This window comes from Oncorhynchus mykiss, chromosome 11 (assembly GCF_013265735.2).
Source record: "Oncorhynchus mykiss isolate Arlee chromosome 11, USDA_OmykA_1.1, whole genome shotgun sequence".
Taxonomy (NCBI): domain Eukaryota; kingdom Metazoa; phylum Chordata; class Actinopteri; order Salmoniformes; family Salmonidae; genus Oncorhynchus; species Oncorhynchus mykiss.
Window position 1 is genome coordinate 32661817 of NC_048575.1, and position 13526 is coordinate 32675342.

A 13526-nucleotide genomic window follows, 5' to 3' on the forward strand; every position below is an offset into this window, starting at 1 on the left:
GTGTATACAGAAATTAGGACCGGTGAGGAATGTGCTTGAAATTAGGAGTTATCAGAACACAGTTGACACTTTCTGATGTCAGTCGCCACAGCCTGCCTCAGTGTTTGCGGAACTAAAACCGCTGCGTGATTTTGTCACCACGTCTCTGTTTGAATTATTATCTCTGCAACAGTAGACGCCAGATGTGTCCCCCTGACAGTGGGAGTCTGCTGGTATGAAGCCGATTTTGATTTTATCAGGGATCCCATGGGGTTTGGGCTATGGAATCCCAAGGCTCTGTCTTTCACAAGTCTTCTCTCAGACATTTTGTCTTAGCCAGGTGCTTTGTGGCACAATACAAATCTCAGCCGTTGGTTTCAATGAGCACCGCAATATGGAGATGACAAAAGGGCCACGCTTAGCTTTCGAACTGCTTTATGTGGCGGATACTACCGTTGTTCATGTTCATCCTTCGCTGTACTTTGAAGATCCTCATTACTGTCCCCTAGAGATACAGGGACTATGTGTGCGTGTGTGGGCACGTGCGTTTGGGTGTGTGCATGCATAATCCATTATCTTGACTACTGTAGGCTCTAATATCTCACCTAATGTCTTGCTATATCCCTTAGGAATGGAGGGATGTGACAAATATTGTAGACAACATGAATATTGTCTGATCTAATTGGGATTGCCCATGTGGATCTCACTGGAGAGGTCAAACATACCTCTTGTGTTTGTTCATTAGTCTCCAAAAATATAAACGTCCTCTCACTGTCAACTGTGTTTATTTTCAGCAAACTTAACATGTGTAAATATTTGTATGACATAATAAGATTCAACAACTGAGACATAAACTGAACAAGTTCCACAGACATGTGACTAACAGAAATGGAATAATGTGTCCCTGAACAAAGGGGGGGTCAAAATCAAAGTAACAGTTAGTATCTGGTGTGGCCACCAGCTGCATTAAGTATTGCAGTGCATCTCTTCCTCATGGACTGCACCAGATTTGCCCGTTCTTGCTGTGAGATGTTACCCCACTCTTCTACCAAGGCACCTGCAAGTTCCCGGATATTTCTGGGGGGAATGGCCCTAGCCCTCACCCTCCGATCCAACAGGTCCCAGACGTGCTCAATGGGATTGAGATCCGGGCTCTTCGCTGGCCATGGCAGAACACTGACATTCTTGTCTTGCAGGACAGGACAGGACACACAGAATGAGCAGTTTGGCTGGTGGCATTGTCATGCTGGAGGGTCATGTCAGGATGAGCCTGCAGGAAGGGTACCACATGAGGGAGGAGGATGTCTTCCCTGTCATGCCCAGCGTTGAGATTGCCTGCAATGACAACAAGCTCAGTCCGGTGATGCTGTGACACACTGCCCCAGACCATAATGGACCCTCCACCTCCAAATCGATCCCGCTCCAGAGCACAGGCCTCGGTGTAACGCTCATTCCTTTGACGATAAATGCGAATCCGACCATCACCCCTGGTGAGACAAAAACGTGACTTGTCAGTAAAAAGCACTTTTTGCCACTCCTGTCTGGTCCAGCGACAGTGGGTTTGTGCTCATAGGCGACATTGTTGCTGGTGATGTATGGTGAGGACCTACCTTACAACAGGCCTACAATCCCTCAGTCTAGCCTCTCTCAGCCTGTTACGGACAGTCTGAGCACTGATGGAGGGATTGTGCATTCCTGGTGTAACTCGGGCAGTTGTTGTTGCCATGCTGTACCTGTCCCACAGGTGTGATGTTCAGATGTACCGATTCTGTGCAGGTGTTGTTACACGTGGTCTGCCACTGTGAGGATGATCAGCTGTCCGTCCTGTCTCCCTGTAGCGCTGTCTTAGGCGTCTCACAGTATGGACAATGCAATTTATTTCCCTGGCCACATCTGCAGTCCTCATGCCTCCTTGCAGCATACCTAAGGCACGTTCACACAGATGAGCAGGGATCCTGGGCATCTTTCTTCTGGTGTTTTTCAGAGTCAGTAAAAAGGCTTCTTTAATGTCCTAAATTTTCATAACTGTGACCTTAATTACCTACCATCTGTAAGCTGTTAAGGTCTTAACACCCGTTCCACAGGTGCATGTTCATTAATTGTTTATGATTCATTGAACAAGCATGGGAAACAGTGTTTAACCCTTTACAATGAAGATCTGGGAAGTTATTTGGATTTTTACAAATTATCTTTGAAAGACCGGGTCATGAAAAAGGGACGTTTCTTTTTTTGCTGAGTTTATGTATTTTTAAATCCATTGTGACCAGCACCCTCTCTTGATCCCTCTCGGTCCTCCTAACCCCTGTCTCTCTTCTTCTCTCCCCACAGGATGCAGAAGCACAGCCACTGTTACCGCATCACCTACCGCCACATGGAGAGGACCCTGACCCAGGAGGAGGTGCGTGTTCTCCACGCCGCCATCGAGCACACCGCCGAGCAGGAACTGGGCGTGAAGGGGCGCTACTGAGACCCCCTCCGCCGCACCCTCCCCTGGGTCATGCTCAGTAGGCGGTAAACAGGAAAAATTGGTTTAAAACCTGGCAAAATGGAAAAGCACTACCCAAACTCAAATTTCCCTTTTGCAATAATTTTGTCACTGTGTGTCCTTCTGAACATAACCATGACTTACACATTTCAAGCGGACGGACTTCGGCTGACTCTGTTCTCGGCTCTAATAGAGACACGAGGGGAATCCTACGGACCATTCCTGGGGTTCCTCTTGGTAGTACAACAATAATGCAAGTGGTTGTAGTACCTACAGACGTAGGATCTTAATTTGATTACCCTTTTGTTGTTGAGAATTTTGTAGTGTATTCAAAGTTTAAAAACTTTTCTGAAGTTTTTAATTTCCACTTTAAAATGTCAGTCTTGATTTGCCCCAATGAAAAATGTATAAACCCCTAACGAAAAGGTCCAGAAATTATAATCACCATAATAATTCATATTTCCTGTTGCTGCAGGACTATTTTCCTGCTGTAGCCCTGAGCTACTCAAGTAGTCAAGGGCTTGATCATTAGTTGTCAAGTTGAATCAGGTGTGCTAGCTCTGGAATAGTTAAAATACATGGAACGGATGGCTGTCCCTGGGGAGAGGTGTGGTACGAGACTATAGGTAACGACTAGACCTCCTTGAAAGTGTCCTTCAATGAGACTGTTAGATAGTGGTAGAGCTTGTAAGAGCACTGCTCTAGCAATGCCAAGGTAGTTCAATTCCTGCATTGATCACATAATGAAAATGGATGCTCTCATTGTACTGTACATTTCTTTGAATAAAAGCGCCTGCTATGTGACATTATTTATATTCACTGAGTCTTCTGAACAAAGCGACACATCCACTCTAGGCTCTACTCCACCTCAGTACCAAGCAACTGTTATCATTAGAGCCTCCAGGAACCTTTCATGTGAAGTGGCTGATGCTCTTAAATAACACAATTCACAGCGTCGCATCACCAGGGGTGGAATGTGTTTGATTTAATATGGACGTCAACGAAAGCCTTTCATGCCATTGGCTTCTTACCAGCCTGGCGAGAGAGACCGACGAACGAACACAATACAGTCCTGTTGATGATTCAATCGACATTTTGTATTTGTAATATTTTCATAAAAGATGTATTATTAGGAGTGAGGAGGGGATGTGTTGGTACACTACCTGAGAAGCATTGTAATAAAAGCCACTATTGTCTCAGTGCTGGTTGAAAGTACAAAGAGTGTTCTTTATGTCCTTTGGCGTAACAGGTGATTTCAAATAAACCGTGACGTTTGGTTAAAGTCCTGGCGATCGTTCTTTCTGAGCAGAGCACACACATATTTGAGGAGTTGCAGTAATGATGTTATACCGCAGATTGAGCACCAAGGTTTTAGGAACAACCTCTGCCCTCATCAGTCTTGTTAACAGAGTGATTATTAATTTGCACTCGGTCTATTACGCCCGCTATTCTATTGACGACTGGAAGAACCTGTGTGAAAACCAGATGAGACTGTGTCCCATATTTATTTGATGTGCTGTAAGCCTCTTCATTAAGAAGTCATTAGAAACATTAACACTTTATCATCCCCTGGCTCCAATCTCTTGTCAATAGAATCCTCAGGATTCTCTTGTTGTTTCACTGCTGTCGTTGGGTATACAGAGCACTAGATTCACAAACTGACCCAACAGAATAGAGCTGTCAAAGAAAGGGCCCATTCTTTATGACAATGTTTCTCTTTCCTTTTCTTTTGAATTGGCTGGAGAGGAACAGAGACAATTCAATTGCGACGTGATGAGTGGCTCCCTCCATTTAGTATGATATGTAACATTCCGTATGGTATGTACAGTGCCTTGCGAAAGTATTCGGCCCCCTTGAACTTTGCGAACTTTTGCCACATTTCAGGCTTCAAACATAAAGATATAAAACTGTATTTTTTGTGAAGAATCAACAACAAGTGGGACACAATCATGAAGTGGAACGACATTTATTGGATATTTCAAACTTTTTTAACAAATCAAAAACTGAAAAATTGGGTGTGCAAAATTATTCAGCCCCCTTAAGTTAATACTTTGTAGCGCCACCTTTTGCTGTGATTACAGCTGTAAGTCGCTTGGGGCATGTCTCTATCAGTTTTGCACATCGAGAGACTGAAATTCTTTTCCCATTCCTCCTTGCAAAACAGCTCGAGCTCAGTGAGGTTGGATGGAGAGCATTTGTGAACAGCAGTTTTCAGTTCTTTCCACAGATTCTCGATTGGATTCAGGTCTGGACTTTGACTTGGCCATTCTAACACCTGGATATGTTTATTTTTGAACCATTCCATTGTAGATGTTGCTTTATGTTTTGGATCATTGTCTTGTTGGAAGACAAATCTCCGTCCCAGTCTCAGGTCTTTTGCAGACTCCATCAGGTTTTCTTCCAGAATGGTCCTGTATTTGGCTCCATCCATCTTCCCTGTCCCTGCTGAAGAAAAGCAGGCCCAAACCATGATGCTGCCACCACCATGTTTGACAGTGGGGATGGTGTGTTCAGCTGTGTTGCTTTTACGCCAAACATAACGTTTTGCATTGTTGCCAAAAAGTTCCATTTTGGTTTCATCTGACCAGAGCACCTTCTTCCACATGTTTGGTGTGTCTCCCAGGTGGCTTGTGGCAAACTTTAAACAAAACTTTTTATGGATATCTTTAAGAAATGGCTTTCTTCTTGCCACTCTTCCATAAAGGCCAGATTTGTGCAATATACGACTGATTGTTGTCCTATGGACAGAGTCTCCCACCTCAGCTGTAGATCTCTGCAGTTCATCCAGAGTGATCATGGGCCTCTTGGCTGCATCTCTGATCAGTCTTCTCCTTGTTTGATCTGAAAGTTTAGAGGGACGGCCAGGTCTTGGTAGATTTGCAGTGGTCTGATACTCCTTCCATTTCAATATTATCGCTTGCACAGTGCTCCTTGGGATGTTTAAAGCTTGGGAAATATTTTTGTATCCAAATCCGGCTTTAAACTTCTTCACAACAGTATCTCGGACTTGCCTGGTGTGTTCCTTGTTCTTCATGATGCTCTCTGCGCTTTTAACGGACCTCTGAGACTATCACAGTGCAGGTGCATTTATACGGAGACTTGATTACACACAGGTGGATTGTATTATCATCATTAGTCATTTAGGTCAACATTGGATCATTCAGAGATCCTCACTGAACTTCTGGAGAGAGTTTGCTGCACTGAAAGTAAAGGGGCTGAATAATTTTGCACGCCCAATTTTTCAGTTTTTGATTTGTTTGAAATATCCAATAAATGTCGTTCCACTTCATGATTGTCCCACTTGTTGTTGATTCTTCACAAAAAAATACAATTTTATATCTTTATGTTTGAAGCCTGAAATGTGGCAAAAGGTCGCAAAGTTCAAGGGGGCCGAATACTTTCGCAAGGCACTGTATATCCATTTTCAGGTTATATTTTGTTTTAAAGAAATAGTGAAAAACACACCAATCTCTTTCATAATCTAATCATTGCATGGGGTTGTTCAATGACAGATATGTATTTGTTTAAAATGTGTCACTTGATGGTTTCATTTCAGAGAAACAATAATCATGTTGTTTTCTTAAATTCTTTATATCCGCCTCACTCTCATAGAAATTAGCAGTAGTGCTAGGTTTTACACTGTCAAATATAACAAATAACGGAAAAAAATTGTAAAGTTGTTAAATTATTCAATACAGTAATATGTGATCTGTATGTAAAACATGTACATGTGACATTTCAGTCATTTAGCAGATGCTCTTATCCAAAGCAACTTACAGAAAGTGCATTCATCTTAAGATAGCTAGGTGAGACAATCACACTATATATACAAAAGTATATAGACACCCTTTCAAATTAGTGGATTTGGCTTTTTCAGCCAAACCTGTTGTGTATAAAATTGAGCACACAGCCATGCAATCTCCATAGACAAACATTGGCAGTAGAAGGGCCTTACTGAAGAGCTCAGTGACTTTCAACGTGGCACCGTCATAGGATGCCACCTTTCCAACAAGTCAGTTCTTAAAATTTCTGCCCAAGTAGTGCTTCCCCGGTCAACTGTAAGTGCTGTTATTGTGAAGTGGAAACGTCTAGGAGGAACAATGGCTCAGCTACGAAGTGGTAGGTCATACAAGTAAACAGAACGAGACTGCCAAGTGCTGAAGTGCATAAAAATTGTCTGTCCTCGGTTGCAACACTCACCACCAAGTTCCAAACTGCCTTTGGAAGCAACGTCACCACAAGAACTGTTCGTCGGGAGCTTCATAAAATGGGTTTCCATGGCCGAGCAGCTACACACAAGCTTAAGATCACCATGCACAATGCCAAGCTTCTGGAGCAGCAGAAATGCGGAAAGCAGAAATTCTCTGGAGTGATGAATCACATTTCACCATCTGGCAGTCCGGACGAATCTGGGTTTGGCGGATGCCAAGGAGAACGCTACCTCCCCAAATGCATAGTAAAGTTTGGTGGAGAAGGAATAATGGTCTGTGCATATCACAGTAAAATATACAGGATTCAAACATTCCATTCCAGCTAAACAGTGGATATACACAGATTTTAGAAAACATTAAGAACAGTTTCCTAATATTGAATTGCTTTTCTGATAACAGTAACATTTTAGACACACGTGAAGGTGCCCATAAGCAAAAATGTCTGATGAAAAACGTGAAAAATGAGTGGATAGAGCATTTTGGAAATAGTCTTCAATTGCTAGTTTCCACTGAGTGTGGTGATGGTACAGGCTAGATCAATAGCAGCCCCAGACCCAGACAAACTCCACTGACAAGGGCCCAGATCAATTGGTGGAAATTAGCTTGGGGGGATGGGCAAAACAGTAAACAAATATCTATCGTTTTCTTTAGGGAAAAGACTGAGATATAATGCGGTGCGTAACCGCCTCTGGGCAAAGGCAGAAATCAGTAGTTTATGATGACAGGATTTCATGGGGGAGCTTATGTGACATGTACATTTAATTGCCACTCTGATTTCTTTCGGGAAGTCATCTGAAGAATGTCCTGCATGAATTCCAAAATAAAAAGTGGACTGTGTCATTCCACGAAGGGGCAATCTATGATTGGTACATTTTTTTTTACTTTTAAATTAATGATGTATACCTGTTGATTCTTGAAGAATGTAAATTATAAATGCCTCATGAACTTAGTTCAACTGCCATACTCCATCAGAACTTAAAATATAGGCTTGTTTTACTCAAAACATACACTTTTTGAGTGTATGCGGCAGCTTTCCAATCTTTGGGAATCTCAGACGATATGAAAGAGAGGTTGAACAGGCAAGTGAAAGGGGTTGCAACAATTTCGGCAGGTAATTTTAGAAAGAGAGGGTCCAGATTGTCTAGCCCGGCTGATTTGTAGGGGTCCAGATTTTGCAGCTTTTTCAGAACATCAGCTCTCTAGATTTCGGTGAAGGAGAAATCGGGGAGGCTTGGGCGAGTTGCTGTGGGGAGTGCAGGGCAGTTGACCGGGGTAGGGGTAGCCAGGTGGAAAGCATGGCCAGCCGTAGAAAAATGCTTATTGAAATTCTCAATTATCGTGGATTTATCGGTGGTAAATAGTAAATAGTCTGTGGTAGGTATCCTGCAGACAGTACTGTTTATAGATATTTCAGTAACCCTTTATTTTAAAGCCCGCTATTTACCAGGTAGTGACTTTACTTAAATCAGGTTGTTACTTAAATCAGTAAATCAAATCAAATGTTATTGGTCACATACATGTGTTTAGCAGATGTTATTGCGGGTGCAGTGAAATGCTTGTGCTTCTAGTTCTGACAGTGCAGTAATATCTAACAAATTACACAACAAATACCCAATACACACAAATCGAAGTAGGAATGAATTAAGACTATATACATACATTTGAAGACGGAAATTTACATACACCTTAGCCAACTATATTTAAACTCTGTTTTTCACAATTCCTGAAATTTAATCCTAGTAAAAATTCCCTGTCTTAGGTCAGTTAGGATCTCCACTTTATGTTAAGAATGTGAAATGTCAGAATAATAGTAGAGAGAATGATTTATTTCAGCTTTTATTTATTTCATCACATTCCCAGTGAATCAGAAGCTGACATACACTCAATAAGTATTAGGTAGCATTGCCTTTAAATTGTTTAACTTGGGTCAAACGTTTCAATAGCCTTCCACAAACTGCTCACAATAGGTTGGGGGAATTTTGTCCCATTCCTCACTGAGTCATGTTTGCAGGCCTCCTTGCTCGCACACGCTTTTTCAGTTCTGCCCATATATTTTCCATATGATTGAGGTCAGGGCTTTGTGATGGCCACTCCAATACCTTGACTTTGTTGTCCTTAAGCCATTTTGCCACAACTTTGAAAGTATGCTTGGGGTCAATGTCCATTTGGAAGACCCATTTGCGACCAAGCTTTAACTTCCTGACTGATGTCTTGAGAAGTTGCTTCAATATATCCACATAATTTTCCTTCGTCATGTTACCATCTATATTGTGAAGTGCACCAGTCCCTCCTGCAGTAAAGCACCCCCACAACATGATGCTGCCACCCCCGTGCTTCACGGTTAGGATGGTGTTCTTCGGCTTGCAATCCTCACCCTTTTTTTCCTCCTAACATAACGGTGGTCATTATGGCCAAACAGTTGTATTTTTGTTTCATCAGACCAAAGGACATTTCTCCAAAAAGTATGATCTTTGTCCCCATGTGCAGTTGCAAACCGTAGTCTGCCTTTTTTATGGCGGTTTTGGAGCAGTGGCATCTTCCTTCCTGAGCGGCCTTTCAGGTTATGTCGATATAGGACTTGTTTTACTGTGGATATAGACACTTTTGTACCTGTTTCCTCCAGCATCTTCACAAGGTCCTTTGCTGTTGTTCTGAGATTGATTTGCACTTTTCACCAAAATACGTTCATCTCTAGGAGACAGAACCTCATCTCCTTCCTGGGCTGTATGACAGCTGCGTGGTCCTATGGTGTTTATACTTGCATAATATTGTTTGTACAGATGAATGTGGTACCTTCAGGCAGTTGGAAATTGCTCCCAAGGATGAACCAGACTTGTGGAGGTCTACAATTATTTTTCTAAGGTCTTGGTTGATTTATTTTGATTTCCCCATGATGTCAAGCAAAGAGGCACTGAGTTGCAAGGTAGGCCTTGATATGCATCCACAGGTACACCTCCACTTGGCTCAAATTATGTCAATTAGCCTATCAGAAGCTTCTAAAGCCATGACATCATTTGTTTTAATTTTTCAAGCTGTTTGAAGGCACAGTCAACTTAGTGTATGTAAACTTCTGACCCACTGGAATCGTGATACAGTGAATTATATGTGAAATAATCTGTTTGTAAACAATTGTTGGAAAAATGACTTGTGTCATGCACAAAGTAAGTGTCCTAACCGACTTGCCAAAACTATAGTTTGTTAACAAGAAAATTGTGGAGTGGTTGCAAAACGAGTTTTAATGACTCCAACCTAAGTGTATGTAAACTTCCGACTTCAACTGTAGATGGACGAGCGATGTCAGAGCAGAATGGACTAATCTACAGTAGAATAGTATAGAATACAGTATATACGTACAGTGGGGGCAAAAAAAGTATTTAGTCAGCCACCAATAGTGCAAGTTCTCCCACTTAAAAAGGTGAGAGAGGCCTGTAATTTTCATCATAGGTACACTTCAACTATGACAGACAAAATAAGAAAAAAAATCCAGAAAATCACATTGTAGGATTTTTTATGAATTTATTTGCAAATTATGGTGGAAAATAAGTATTTGGTCCCTGTAGGCTGTCTCGTCATTGATGATAATCAAGCCTACTACTGTTGTTTCATCTGCAAACTTGATGATTGAGTGGAGGCTTGCTTGGCCACGCAGTCATGAGTGAACAGGAGGGGGCTGATTGATTGCACCTTTGTGTGTGCCCCAGTGTTGAGGATCAGCGGAGTGGAAGTGAAGTTTCCTACCTTCACCACCAGGACCCAGTTGCACAGGGCAGGATTCAGACCCAAGGCCTCGAGCTTAATGTTGAGCTTAGAGGGTACTATTGTGTTGAATGCTGAGCTATAGTCAATGAACAGCATTGTTAGATAGGTATTCCTCTTGTCCAGATGGGATAGGGCTGTGTGCAGAGCGATGGTGATTGCATCGTCTGTGGATCTATTGGGATGGTAAGCAAATTGAAGTAGGTCTATCGTGGCAGGTAAGGTAGAGGTGATATGATCCTTTGCTAGCCTCTCAAAGAACTTCATGATGACGGAAGTGAGTGCTACAGGGCGATAGTCATTAAGTTCATTTACCTTTGCCTTCTTGGGGACAGCAGACTGTGGGGACAGCAGACTGGGATAGGGCGAGATTGAATATGCCCGTAAACACACCAGCCAGCTGGTCTGTTCATGCTCTGAGGACACAGCTAGGGATGTCGTCTGGGCTGACAGCCTTGCGAGGGTTAACACGTTTAAATGTTTTACTCATGTCAGCCACGGATAAGGAGAGCCAACAGTCCTTGGTAGCCTTGTGGTAGCCTTTCAGTTTTGTGCGTATGCTACCATCTATCCACAGTTTCTGATTAGTGTAGGTTTTAATACTCTCTGTGGGTACTACCTCTCCTATACACTTCCTCATAAACTCAGTCACCGTATCTGTGTATGCGTCTAGATTATTTTCACAAACTACCCGGAACATATCCTAGTCCACATGATCAAAACAATCATAGAGCGTGAATTCCGGTTGGTCAGACCAGTGTTGAATAGTTCTTAGCACGGGTACTTCCTGTTTGATATTATGCCTATAGGAAGGGAACAGGAAGATAGAGTTGTGGTCAGATTTGCCAAAAGGAGGGAAGGGGAGGGCTTTGTCAGCATTCCGGAAGTATGAAAAGCAATGGTTGAGAGTCTTAGCAGGGTGAGTTGTACAGCCGATATGTTGATAGACCTTCAGCAGCCTAGTCCTCAAATATGCTTTGTTAAAATCCCCAGCTACAATAAATGCAGCCTCAGGATATGTGCTTTCCAGTTTGCATAAAGTCCAGTGAAGTTCTTTGAGGGCCATTGTGGTATCAACTTGAGGGGGGATATAAACGGCCATGGCAATGACGGAGGAGAATTCTCTTGGGAGATAATATGATCGGCATTTGATTGTGAGGTATTCTAGGTCGGGTGAACAAAAGCACTTGAGTTCATGTATGTTCCTAGAATTACACCATGAGTCGTTAATCATGAAACACACCCCTCCACCATTCTGCTTCCCGGAGAGATATTTATTCCTGTCTGTGGGATGTACTGAGAATCGTGCTGGCTTTACTGACTCTGACAGAGTATCCCAAGAGAGACATGTTTCCATGACACAAAGTAGGTCACGATGTCTCTCTGGAAAGAAATTCTTGCTCTAAGCTCATCAACTTTGTTATCCAAAGACTGAACATTAGCGAGTAATATACTCGGAAGCGGTGGGTGGTGTGCACTCCTCGTAAGTCGAACCAGCACGCCGCCTCGAGCGCCTCTCTTCCGCCGGTGATGTTTTGGGTCGACCTCTGGAATAAGTTCAATTGCTCTGGGGATAGTGACCAAAGGATCTGCTCCAGGGAAGTAGCATTCCTGGTCGTAATGCAGGTAGTTCTGGTGAGTTACCACCACTCTAATATCCAATAGTTCTTCCCGACTGCATGTAATGACACAAAACATTTCCTGAGACAATAATGTAAAAAATAGTACATACAATAACAAAATACTCAAACATTTCCTAAGAGCAAGACGCAATGCTGAAAGTCGCAATAATTGCCTAATAATAGCATAGTAATTAAATTATTTATTTGAGATTTATTGACACAAGCGTCACTATGTACTGTTTTGTACTACTACGTGGTTATCAATTAAATTATTTGAGATAAGTACCAAAAAGTAGACAAACAAAGAGGTGTAATGGGTTCACACTAAAAATGTGTGTTGCATAAAGCTTCATTATTCAGTGTTTAACATTTTTAACTGCTTCAGGGATAGCGTACACAGATGTTTCGGCTTTACAGCCTTATGTTTGTCTGAATTTGCGGGTTTTATACAACAGCCAAGCTTTTGGGAGACCGCGTCAGTTCTCTTTAGAATAGGTACCAGAAAGTATCCATTTTTCCCACATATTTTCTTAGTTACATGTAAACATCAGGTACAGTACAATACAGTAACAGCTGGGATTTCAAATAATTGTACTGGTATACTTAATGACTCGTGAATTCTGTCAAGCCCTCCATGAACATTTAACCCTGATATTTCTGCACCTCATCTATTCAACCCATGTCAATGTGTCCTCTTCCAGTCTCACCCAATCAGAGCCCTCGAAATGAATGACATTTCCCTTGTCGGGTAAGTTGACATTGATAACTCTAAAGCAGAATTATACTGTTGGAAGCAGTTTGTTGGAGTGACAGTTGCAACAATCAGTGTGTGCAGTCTCAGTAATTTGTGAGTCATTAATCTTATTTAGCAAATCCTCTCCCATTTAGATGAAGGCTTGTGTTGTTCATATGTGACTCGTTTCAGGAAACTAGGCATATGTCGTGGGTCATTATTTCACAGGAGCACCATTTGAACATAAACTTTTTTGTTGTTGTTAGAAATGCCTTCTGGAATATTGTGAACTTTCATGGTACTTAATAACAAACGTGTATGCCATCTGTAAATACGAATACAATTGTTAAATTATGAGCCTAGTTGGTTTAGCCCTGGAAAAAGACAGCAACCTTCCCGCTAGCCATGGTTGGAAGAGATAAGGAGTGGGCTGGACATGTCAAGAGATGAGTTCGGATTGGTCGCTTCTGTCTATAATATGAGCTGGTCAGAATGTGAGGTAATCCTTTTTAATGCGGCTTTTTTGAAAGATATCATGTAGTAAAGCTGCATAAGTGTTGCTCTCCACTTTCTGGAAGACCGGGTTTTGAAATCAGTAGAATTAGAGTATGCTAGCTAAGGAAAATTCTGCTGTTTGATTGCAAATATGCAGACGGAGTTGAAAAGAGAACACAGAAGATTGTTGTAAAACACCTGTCTCCGGATTACATCTTCAAACTAAGGGAACCATGGCATTTCTG

At 42.1% G+C, this 13526-nt stretch overlaps 1 protein-coding gene across 4 annotated transcripts in view; it reads left to right on the forward strand.

Annotated features, from left to right (window-relative positions):
• Positions 1 to 3746, forward strand: part of fars2 (phenylalanyl-tRNA synthetase 2, mitochondrial) — a 116074-nt gene extending 112328 nt beyond the window's left edge. For all 4 annotated transcript variants that reach the window (XM_036935306.1, XM_021620658.2, XM_021620660.2 and 1 more), the window contains one exon: positions 2308 to 3746. In XM_036935306.1, coding sequence (XP_036791201.1) covers positions 2308 to 2446 — 139 coding nt within the window. In that variant the 3' untranslated portion in view covers positions 2447 to 3746. The remainder of the gene's footprint in view (positions 1 to 2307) is intronic.
• The last annotated feature ends 9780 nt before the right edge of the window (positions 3747 to 13526 follow it).